This window comes from Pteronotus mesoamericanus, unplaced genomic scaffold (assembly GCF_021234165.1).
Source record: "Pteronotus mesoamericanus isolate MK-2021 breed Mesoamerican mustached bat unplaced genomic scaffold, CSHL_Meso_final contig_24, whole genome shotgun sequence".
Taxonomy (NCBI): domain Eukaryota; kingdom Metazoa; phylum Chordata; class Mammalia; order Chiroptera; family Mormoopidae; genus Pteronotus; species Pteronotus mesoamericanus.
In genome coordinates, this window is record NW_026555100.1 from 15366185 (window position 1) to 15378866 (window position 12682).

General features: G+C 37.0%; 1 protein-coding gene across 1 annotated transcript in view; it reads right to left on the reverse strand.

Annotated features, from left to right (window-relative positions):
* The window catches only part of CABCOCO1 (ciliary associated calcium binding coiled-coil 1), a 107468-nt gene extending 105693 nt beyond the window's left edge, over positions 1-1775 (reverse strand). Inside the window, exon 1 of the mRNA XM_054572400.1 lies at positions 1605-1775. Within this exon, the coding sequence (XP_054428375.1) occupies positions 1605-1775 (171 nt within the window). The remainder of the gene's footprint in view (positions 1-1604) is intronic.
* Positions 1776-12682: the final 10907 nt, after the last annotated feature.

Sequence of the window (12682 nt, forward strand, 5' to 3'; positions counted from 1 at the left end):
TACCAAAAGGAAAAGTGTTATGAGTTATGTCAATCATATATTTTACATATTAATCCCAACGATATCAAAACATGTTCTTACTGTGGCCTAGTTGCTATTAGGAAATTTTTTTAATCTTTACTCAAGGATATGTTTATGGACATTAGAGAGAGAGGAACAGGGAGAGAGAAAAAAAAGAAACATTGATAAAACATTGATGTGAGAGAGAAACATTGATCAGTTGTCTCCCAAACACACCACAACTGGGATCACACCGGCAACCTAGATATATGCCCTGACCTGGGATTGAACCCACAGCCTTCTGGTGTAGGGGACGATGCTCCAACCAACTGAGCTACCAGGCCAAGGCAGGAAAAAAGTTTTTAAGACAACAGTCTCCTAGATAATCCTTTTTGTTCTCTGTTTTTAAGTAAAAGTTGAAGGGCTACTCAATCTATCTTTTGTGCATACTTAAAACTGGGTGATGGTTTTCAATTAATAAATATTTTTAATATTCACATATTCCTTATTGAATTTGGAGCTCAGGAGGAGACACAAGTAAGAAGGACTTGTTAGCCTCAAGAAGCTTAACATCTAACAGGAGGAACAAACCAAGGGTGACTTTAAAACAAGAAAATAAAATGGTGGACAATAAAAAATGTGGCATTCAGTCTAAATGAAGCGATAAGATCATGGATAGGACAAGGAATGCCTACAGACAGAAGGCCCAGGAATGGACCTTGTGAGATTAGCCATGGATAATGCTCCATGTCAATGAATCAGCAATGCCAATGTGAAAAAGAAATGACAGTTGGGTACAAGTTCTGTAAATATGAAGTAATTCATAATGGTGCCTAGGGTACAAGTAGGGGACTAGTTGGACCTAAGTGGGAAATCGCCAATGGGAACCTATTGTGGGAGATCTTAAATTTAATAATTCAGTAAATACTTATTGAGTGATTACAAGATACAAGATACTGCACAAAGAACCATAAATATTTTATACGCTGGCTGGTTAAAGAATGAAAGGCTAGAGAGTTCGTTCTTACTAATAGAGCAGCTACTTCCAGCCTTTTTCATCTCACGGCACACCTGAACTAATTAATAAAATTCTGTGACACACCAAAAAATATATCTTGCCGATCTGACAAAAAATAGGCATATTTTGATTCATTCATACTGGACGGCTATTGTGGTGTGGGTTGCTGTCATTTTTATGTTTGACAATCTAAGGGAAAAGAGGTCAGTGGGCCAGGTTTTGCGTGTTTTAAAAATTCTTATGGCAAATTGATTGAAAATCGTTGTAATAGAGGCAATAGGGCACCCGTGAGGTTTTTGAGCAGTGGAATTGCAAGGTAAAACTGTGCTTCAAGGAAGAGTAATCTGTAGCAGGGTGAAGGAAAGGCAGGAGCAGAGAAAGGGCACAGAGGAGTGACATGAAAAGGTTGTTAAAACAATGCAGGAAGGAGGCATTGGCCGGTAGGAGGCGCCATGCAGTATGCATGAACAGAAAGGGATGAATGCAACATACTATATATGGGGGCTAAAAGAGGGAAGAAGAGAGATTCTAAGTTTCTGAAATAGATGACTAGAAGAAAAAGGGCCTCCAATAGCACATACACCACCTTTGTGCGACCTAGACAAAGGCATCCTCTCCAGGTGCAGGAAGTGCTAAAAGTCTTATGACTGGCACAGCCCTGAGCCCAAGTGCACCTCTTACGAAGACAGTATAGTTTCAGCTCCTGCTCAGCCTTCAGCTGAGTTTTTTCCAGGGGACAATCCGAAAAAGCATACATGGCACTCTCATTATACAAAATAGAAATTGGAGTTCCAGAAGATGATGCTACTTTCAAAAAGGCAAGATAAAGAGTTTGGTTTCAGTGGATGAGTTTAAGATGGAATATGCCTATCAAGGAAGAAATGTTTAGGGGTTAATTAGAAATGCTAGAGTCAGAAAAGTCAAGTTTGAAGATCCTGGCTTAGGAATCACTGCAAGTGTGAGAATGGATGAAACTGCCCAAAGCCAGAACACGAAGAGCTGTGAATGGGATGGAAGAGGAGACAGATGCAGAGTAAGACCAGTAACCCCATAAAAATCAAGGCTTGTGAGGTTTTGGGGAGAGGGTGCCAAATGTTTTCAATCCAAAAAATAGTGATGTATCCTTCCATTTGAGTAGGCTCCACCGATAAATAAGAAAAACAAAGAAATGCTTTGTTATACTTAATGAGACCATATCCTAAATTTCCCTTGTTCTTTTCCCAGAGTAGAAAAATCTCAAAGCTAGCAGTTATTGGTAATGGTAATCAGCTTAATGTTGGTATTTAAATTGTTGTTTTATTTTTACTTTAAAAAATCTAATTTAGAAATGAAATATACTACTTCAATAGCTATATTTTTTCAATCTAGGGTTAGCAAATAACCTAAATGACATCATTCTAGTAGATTAAAATCTCAACAAGACAAAAATACCTCAACACCTAATATATAACAATACCCTGCACCTAATAGGCACTCAGATACTTGGAAATTAAATTAAGTGCTCTCAGTTTTTAGATAGGATAGTATTTTAGTCCATAGTGTTTAAATGTTTGTTTTTTATAAATTTATTAGTAGCGGTAAGGTGTAATTATTCCTGTACTATCAATCCCATTAGATTATAAATTTCCCAGGGACACTCATTCAATCGTTTACTTCTTTTTAGAATTCTGTAAATCCTAGTTATATCCATATAGGTTGTTAACAGGCAGCCTAAGTCCATCTCCATCACATGATGACACTGATAGATGACGCAGCACAATGAAAAGCGGGGCTCAGATATGGAAATCTCATGAGGTCTGACTACTGTTTAATTTTGACACAGCAAGTCATAGAACCTAAATTTGGATTCATGTTAAAAAATAATTTTGATATATTTTAATACACAGAATTTTCCTATCATGATTAATAATGAATAAAAATATACATGAAAGGTACAATATCTAGACACTCAGACCAATTTTATTATATTTTATATGAAAAAGAATACACTAATCTTAACCTTTTGAATAATAATAATTCTGGCTAAAATGCCTGATTAATGCCTTTTTTTTTCCCTTAAATTTCACAGCTTAAGATAATCATCCTGTAGGAAGGTTTGCCTCTGGTTTCTTGTTTTCTTTGTTTTAAATTGAATTCCTTGACCTATTTTAAATTGGAGCTCTTTTTGTTTGCTTGCTTATAAAGTGCTTAAAAATCTTTACTCTTTTAACACATACATTCTAATTTGCACAAATTGAAGATACAATAGAAAATTTATGAATAGGCTAATAAAAATGTGGATATGTAATTGTGGCTTTCTCTGTAAAATTATATCTTTGACTAGGAAAATCTGTAAGCTAAAATGCAGTATAACTCATTTTACTCCACCACCTGGTGGATTTTAGCAGCTTTTCCAGAAGCAATAAAATTGAAAGCCTGAAATTATTTGCCAGATAATCTTTTCTCTGAACTTCTCTAATGTTACCTAAACCTTCCATTGTATATGTCTTCCTTCTAGAATTTAAGGTTTCTGGGGGCATCTTCGTATCCAACACTGGTAGTGTCTTAAAAGATTCTTAATGAATGCTCCTTAAAAGAAAAATGTATTTCACTAAAGATGCCTAAAGAGGGGTTTCACGGTAATAGAGAACATAGAGTGATCTACAATTTCCACATTTTAAAAGACTTTCCTTAAGCCTGAAAATAAGTGAACGAAGAAGCAGCACTCTGTTGAACCATGTTGGAGCCTGAGGCAAAAGGTAAAAAATCGGTAATACCAATGCAGTCTTTATTTAAAACGTTGACCCACTGGAATTTTTTTTGTGCATTAACTTTGATTTAAAAAAAATATTGCATTAAAAATATAGTTTATCTTTACTACTGCCTTCTTTGACACCTCTTAAATTTTGTGCCCAAGGGGAGTGCCTCATTCACCTCACTGTAGTCCTGACCAGGCTAAACAGTCAATTTAAGAAAAAGAAAAAAAGAAGTTGGATGAAGGATAAGTTAAAGCAAGAGCTAGTTCCTTAAAATAATGAATAAAATAGGCAAATCTTTGGCAAATGTGATTAAAATAGAGAAGAAATAAATATATACCGCATAAATGGAAATACACTTAAAATTAACAAGGAAATGTGTGATTTTGTAGGTATATGTAAGTTAACAAATATAACTGGGGAAAAGGAGAAAACAGAATTGACCAAATATGAACTTCACTGAAAGTCTATTTTTTTAAAAAATCGCTGTGCCCAACAGTTTTACAAGTGAAGTCTTACCTAACAAACAAGAATATAAATTCTGTTAAGTGTAATAATTATACTGTAGATAGTTCATTTTTAAGAAGCCAGCATAATCTACACACAAAAAGCTGGACTAGCACAAAAAGAAAATTGTAAACCAAAATCGTGACAAATCCAGATGCAAAAATTCTAATTAAAATACTATCTTAGTGAACGGGTAAACAATGAGATCAAGGAAGAAATAGAAATGTTTCTGTAAACAAATAAAGATGAACACACAACAACCCAAACCCTATTGGACACAGTGAAGGTGTCACAGGTAGGCAGAGGTAACCAGGTTCTTGGTGATTGTGGACAAAAAACTGAACGGAACACATAGAGTTTATAGCAGAAAGCAAGAGAGAGCAGATTTATTAAGCCACACAGAACAGGGGAGTGGGCCAACTCTGAGCAGAGGAAAGAAGAGCAGAGCAGAGCCTAACAGCCTAACAGCCCTGACCTCAGGAGCTAGAGGGCTTTTATTCCTTTAGGGTGGGTCTCCCATGATTTCCTTGATTGGCTACTGGGAAGGGGGTCCCACAATGCTAATTTATTATAATGCTATTATAATGAAGCAGGGGTCAGGTAGCATCTTCTGCACAGGTGCAGTCCTGATTCACTAGGATTCAATGCTTGCCCAGAAAGCAGAAACTACCAGTCTTAGAACAGGGTCTCCACCCTTCATCCATATTTTTTTTTTTTTTGCTGTAGAAATTTTTTAAAATTTATTTTATTTTTTTAATTTATAAATCATGTTTATTCTATTACAGTTGTCTCAATTTTTACCCCTTTATCCCCCTCCACCCATCCCATCCCCATCCCCCACTCCCAGAGTCAATTCCTACTCTGTTATCCATGTCCACGGGTCATTCATACATGTTCTTTGTCTAGTCCCTTCTGCTTCTTTCCACCATTGTCCTCTTTCCCCATCCCCTCTGGTCACTTTCAGTCTGCTCCATGTTTCTGTGCCTTCTTTATCTTAGCCCTGGGCACCTCTGGAGTTTCCTCCTTCCTGACTATCTCCTGCCTCAAAGGTAGTCCTAAGAGAGATTAGAGGTCTACCTAAAAAAGACAGAAAAATTTCAAATAAACAACCTAACTCTACATCTACAAGAACTAGAGGAACAACTACAAACAAAAGCTAGAGTGAGTAGACCAAAATAATAAACATCACAGGAGAATTAAATGATACAGAGACTTAAAGAACAATTCAAAAGATCAATAAATCCAGGAGCTGGTCCTTTGAAAAAATAAACAAAATTGGCAAGCCTTCAACCAGACTCATCAAAAAAAAAGAAAGAGGACCTAAATAAATAAATTAAATAATAACAAAAGAGGCAAAATTACAACTGAACCCCAGATCATAATACAAAACATCATAAGAAATTACTCTGAACAATGATATGCCAAGAAATTTGAAAATGTGGGCAAAATGGACAAATTTCAAGAAACATAAAATCCTCCAAAATTGAGTCAAGAAGAAACTGAAAGCCTGAATAGACTGATAACAATTAGTAAAGTCGAAGCAGTAATCAAAATACTCCCAACACACAAAAAGCCCTAGGCTGGAAGGGCATCACAGGAGAATTTTAACAAACACTTAGGGAAGAGCTAACCCAAATTCTTCTCAAGCTGTTCCAAAAAATTCAAGAATAGGGAAGACTCCCAAACTCTTTTTATGAGACCCATCTTATTCTAATTCCAGATAAAGACACAACAAAGAAAGAAAACGACAGGCCAATATCACTGATGAGCATAGATGCTAAAATCCTCAACAAAATATTGGCAAACCACATCCAGCAATACATTAAAAAGATCATACACCATGATCAAGTGGGACTTATCCCAGGGATGCAAGGATGGTACAATATATGCAAATCAGTAAATGTAATACATCACGTAAACAACACGAAAAACAAAAAACACATAATCATATCAATAGATGCTGAAAAAGCATTTGATAAAGTACAGCACCCATTTCTGATAAAAACACTTGGCAAAGTGGGAATAGAGGGGGCATACTTCAACATAATACAGGCCATATACAAGAAACCTACAGCTAACATCACACTCAACAGGCAAAAACTAAAAGCTTTCCCCCTAAGATCAAGCACAAGACAAGGGTGTCCGCCTTCACCACTTCTATTCAACATATAGTATTGGAAGGTTTAGCAACAGTGATCAGACAAGAAAAAGAAATAAAAGGCATCCAAATTGGAAAGAAGGAAGTAAAGCTGTTGCTGTTTGCAGACGGCATGATAGCGTACATAGCAAACCCTCTAGCCTCCACCAAAAAACTATTCAACCTAATAAATGATTTTGACAAAACAGCAGGATACAAAGTCAATATTCAGAAATTGAAAGCATTTTTGTACACCAACAATGAAATATCAGAAACAGAAATCAGGGGGAAAAATCCCATTTACTATAGCAACAAGAATTACAAAGTACCCAGGAATACACATAACCAAGGAGGTAAAAAACCTGTACTCAGAAAACTACACAAAACTGAAGAAAGAAATTAAGGAAGATACAAATAAATGGAAGCAAATACCATGTTCATGGATTGGAAGAATTAACATCATTAAAATGTCCATACTACCTATCAAAAAACTGGGGTACATTTACACAATGGAATACTATGCAGAAAAAAGAAAGAAGGAGCTCCTACTCTTCACAACAGCATGGATGAACTAGAGAATATTATGCTAAGTGAAATAAGCCAAGTAGTAAAAGGCAAATACCATAGGATCTCATCTATAAGTGGAACCTAGTCAACAAAACAAACAAATGAGCAAAACAGAACCAGAGACTTGGAAATAAAGAGCAAACTTACAATGACCAAAGGGGCGGGGAAAGGGGAATAACTGGGGAAAGAAGGGGAAGGGGCAAGCCAAGGAACACCAATAGAAGACTCATGGGCACAGACAATGCAGGGGCATGGACTGTGGGAGTCGGGGGGACAGGGCAGGTGAGAGCGATGGGGAAGAGGCGGGAAAACGAGCTGAACAATAAAAAACTGTAAAAAAAAAAAAAAAGCAATGAAATAAAACACTCTCTTAGAACACTGAATCCAGAAATGTACTTAAAGAATCCTAAGCTGTCATTGCGACCAAATGAGGTTAAATTCAGAAATGCAAGGATGGATCATCATAAACAACGCTCACATAACTTTGTAAGTATACAATCATATGTAGGAACTAAATCTTTAGTTCCACTGCATTGCATTTATATATGAGGTAGGAAGGATTTAATTTTTTAAATTTAAAGCTTTCCCATAAATCTTTTTTATCAACTCCTGTTATTAAACTTTTGATAGTTTATAATTCCTTTATGCCCCATGCCTTTTTTATGTTTATACCCAAGTATAGTTTAATCAAGTTTTTGACATTTCCATTTGTAATTAATTTCAAATATAGAGAAAGGCAATTGGCCTTATAGATTTGTTATATGTAACCACCTCGTCAAATTTCTTATTAGCTCAATTCATGTAAATACAATGTCAGTTTCCTTAAGTATGCAACCATACTTTTTTTAAATAAAGTTTAAATTTTACACTTTATTTAATTTTAAAATAAAGTTTTTTTATTTCCTCATTTGTAAGATTTAAACTACATATTTAGTTTTCTTATTTTATTCGTTAGAACCTCTATAATATGTTGGATTACAATAATGTTACTAGCTAGAATCCCTTTTTTAGTTCCTTGTTTCTATACAAATAGTTTCAGTGTTTCTCCATTCAATACAGTGATTTTTGGCAAATAATTTTTTCATGTTTAGCTTTTCTTCTTTTATTCATATTTTACTGAGAGTTTTGCCACTGAATTCTAGCAATGCCTGTTATATATCTGAATTTTCTATTCTGTACCCCTGACTATTTTGTCCATTCTTGTGCCCATTCAGGTATACATATAATGTCATAATGTGATAATAGCAGTCACTCCATTCTCTATAAGAGCAGAAAGAACAGTTTATTTAGTAGATGAAGCTGACATAATTGATGGTTCATGTCTAAAAGAAAACAAAATGGGATTCTCATTTCAAATAAACAATATACATTGTTTATCAAACATTAATTTTAGCTGTTAAAAACCTAACATTAGTATATTAAAACTTTAATATTAGAAAAAGATTGAAGATTATTTGTGGAGCCTAAAAAAGAGGATGGAGGATGGAGACGAAGCATGACTTTTAAAATGACACAGGAGACCCAAAAAACAACAGCAAGAAGAAAGGCAACCCCAAATGTTTGTCAATATCTCCTCAGCCACAGCCAGTATTCCCAAAGGTTCTCAGTGTCTGATAAATACTACTACAGTATATTAACATTTTGAGGTACATTAATACTGTTTCCTTAATATTTTAAACAATATTTTGGCATCTTCCCCTTGGCCTTGCACAGGTTGATTTACGCAATGTGCTGTGAATGGCTCCAATAAATACCTCTTGAATAATATTGAAATTGCAGAAACCTCATCATTTCGCTGTTCAAACTGAGCCCCAAGTGTTTCTCTCTAACTTGTCAGTAATAGAGTGGGGGCTGTTTTCAAGGTCCCTAGAGACCACCTAATATACAGAGAATCGCAGATGGCCTCCTCCAGAACATACTGAGGATCTCTAAGACAAATGAAATTCATCTTTCCACTTAAGATTATGTAAGTGTCCTCCTGTGCTGATCAGGCCCTGAATGCATTGAGGACATGTCATCTATCGGGGGTTGTGGTAATGCTAACGGATCTTACGCAGAAGAAACAATCGGGTGAGTAATAATCATTTACATTTTCCTTTAGGTCTCTGATGTGAGTTGAAGTATAGTCCTTTTAAGTATACTACTTAAACGATTATATTTCCCAAATAGTATTCTTGAAGATATTGGGAAAGTCAGTAGATGAACAAACTAATGACAAAAGACTGATGACTGTATTCTTAGTGTTCACTTATATTTACAAATTCACTTATAAGCTCCCTTCACTTACACATATGACTATAGTAAATATTTATTTTCAGGTTTTTGTTATTTTTCTATTCTTGTGCATTTATACAGACATCTGCTAAAAGTTTAGTCTTACCTTCTAGAGGAAGGCATTTACTCCAATATTACTAAAGAACCTGGAATGTTAAATTCAGAGTTGGCAAGAAGAGTTTATGCAATGTCATAGGAAAAATATTTTCCTGGACCTGCATTTCATGCCTGCTTGTTCACAGCATCTCACAGAGTAGACTTTAGTCTATGATAACTACCCCTCCTGGCATATGTCAGACCACCTATGATTTTAAATAGTTATATTTTATTGAGTGCTTACTATGCGATTGGGATAATTTGATGTTTTTATTCTAGATATTGGCAACAAACAACAAATGGGAAGCCTCAGACTACTGGAAGCTTATGCTTTACTTCCAGTAGACTTGGCAAGAAAAGAAATATTTCACTACTGCTTGGCTCAAATGACTACCTGGTCTACTGGCTAAGTCAATTTAGATACTGAGTTTATTAGAAATGACACCATAAGGCAGCAGGTCTCAGGGGTTCAACTCTGGAAAGAATCTGATCTGAGAACCTTTCAGTATCTAACTGCAAAACTGTGGCCTTGGGAACAGAGTCCAAGAGAGAGGTTCTTGCCATCTTTTCCACCTAACCCCTGAACCCTCCAGTCAGCACAAATGGGTAGCTGGCGGCACTTGCCATTCTAACGAATGAAACAGCTCTATGGATGAAGTCTCTTCTCTGTGAACTACAGGAATTCTGCTTTTATTAGAAAGGAAACATGGAATTTCCAGCATGAAGCATATTAACCTGTTACTTTTAGTAACTGAGCACAGCTAAGTGAGTCCAAGTTCCAACTGGATTTCTTCCTTTCATTACTAACTAAAAGATTGAGCATATCCTGAATAATCACAGGGAAACCTGCTCCTCCAAGAAGTTAACAAGTATGCTTACTGACAGTGTTAACATGGCAGATAATCATCTAAGGTCTGTAACTAGCTCATTCATCTGACTCACTATCCATTTTAAGAAGTGAATTGTTTTTCCTTGGAGCATGGTATTTCTTTGCATCTTTAAAAAAACAAAACTGTGAGGTATTTCTTTCTTTCTTTTTTTTTTTAAGTGCAGATTCATTAAGATCTCAAATTATCCGAGTCTGTTTAGAAAGGATGTTCTCTACACGGATAAGTACATGTTAAGTGTACAAAGACAATTCTGCACTGCCATAAGTAAATTTTTGTATATGTTTAAATAAAACAATTTTATTGGGAAATTTCCTATGCCATTTTTGAAATTGTATTACTTACTTTAAAGATAACAAGGGAGGAACTGGTGTAGTAACCAGTTTATCACATTAAAATGTATTTTTTGAAGTATGCTAGTTTCAAAGGCTCATAGGAGAGACAGCATGCCTTAGATGTCTGCTTATATTAATGGGAAGAATCTGGACTGCAAACAACTTTGTATATCTCTGAGCAAGGAAATAAATTATTGGCTCATTTATAATATTGCAGCTAGTACTTCCTTCTACACAGAGAATGTTGTTTAGGCTAATAAGGGAGTTAAGCATATAATGTTAATATAACATTATTTACCTGTAGGGCCTTAAAAAAAAATCCTTCATAGGAACAACATGGTGGACTGTGTGTGAAGACACACATTGTTTACTAATATCTGGCAGAGCAGATATGTTCTTAATAAATATCTCAGGATACTAAGCTTATGAGTAATTAAAGTTACCTAAAGGCCCACTTATTACTGAGAGCTGATACTGGGAGGGACCTACAGATAAATCTTTATTGTACACAGGAAACCACTGGGGCCCAAGGAGGTTAAATAACTTTCCGTTAGACAAGCTGGTGATGAGCAACTAAGCCACAATCAGAATGTCGATTTTCCAGGCGTTCCTCCTTTGTTCAACCGCTTATCATGTATGTATGTATGTATGTATGTATGTATTTGTATTTACTGAATGGTAAAATAATAAGGGAAAAAAACAAGCGCTAGCCTCCAAATATAATCCAGTACCAATGAGGAGTTAACTTCTGACACCTTTTCACAAATCGGAATTGTGATCATTGAAAAAAAGAATTAGTAGAAATTTCCAAAAGGCACTGGCTGGCCCATTTAAAATTCCCTTTTTAAGTGCATCGAATCCGGGGAGAAGCGCTTAGCTGTCAAATTTTTTAGGCCTGAAACCGAACCGTCCAATCAATGGAGGAATTGCTGTGGTTTACACTCCAGGTCACAACGGGCGGCGCACCAGGGCGGGTAGGACCCTGCAGGCGGGAGGGCTCCGGGAGCGAGGGGCGGGGCCTCCGGGAGCCTAACACCGCCCACCGGACCCGCGGCCTCCCGAGCTCCGCTGCCTTCTAGTCCCGCCGCCCACCCAACCGGGGCTGGGGACGTCTCCGCTGCACAGGACTGGGCCGCGGGCTTGATGGCGTGCGCTCAGGGGTTGCAGGTGCCGAGAAAGGGCGACGTACCTCCAAGTCGGGCGAGGTTCCCGCCGGGGTTATTGTCCCGGGGGTCGTTCCCCCGAGAGGTGTGCCCAAAGCAGTCGCCATGATCTCTCTGCTGCAAAGCGGCCCCTCGTCGTCTAGGCAACCGGGGCGGGGCCGGCGTCCCGGACCGGGGAACGGACCCCAGCGCCCAGCGGCTTCCGGGTCCGGAGCCTGGGCAGCACCTGGGAAAGGGCTGGGAAAGGACTGGCTGGCTCTGGGACTGGTAGACGGCGGGGAAGCCGCTGCCCCGGGGCGCCTCTGGGAAGGCCCTTTAAATCTTTGGGTAGAGGCAGACCCGTTTCTTGCAGTAAGAGTGAAAACAGGGAGAAAGAAAAAAAATCTATATAAATAACAGCAATTTAAATGGGCTAATATGTGAAAGTTCCTAACGCTAACATATAAGTTCTCAATAAATATTTAAGTGAGATATATTATTGGAACTTTGCCATTGACTGACATTTGATATTGAGGAGTTATTGCAATTTTAAGGTGGTATTGATGTTGCTGTTGTTTAAAAAAAAAATAATTTCCTTATCTTTCAGAGATGCACTCTGGAAAATGTGTTGATAATGACGTGATATGGTATAAGGATTTACTCCAAAATAATAAGGGGAATAGAGGTATAATAGATGAATCAAGATTGAGTACATGGTGGTGAAGGTGGTCATTATATTATTTGTATGTTTGCAATTTTCCATAATAAAAACATTTAAAAACAATATAGTTAGTGGCTATATGAGTATTCCTTTCTGGATAATACCTGCTTAGAGAATAAATTGGACTTTGCTTATAATTCAGTGCATGGGGGTTGCTGTGTAGGGAGCTTACTGTAAAAATCAAAATCAGACATTATTCAAGTGCTTCAGTTTCCCCAACTATAAAATGACATAATAACTGCCTTATAGCATAACTGTGAGGA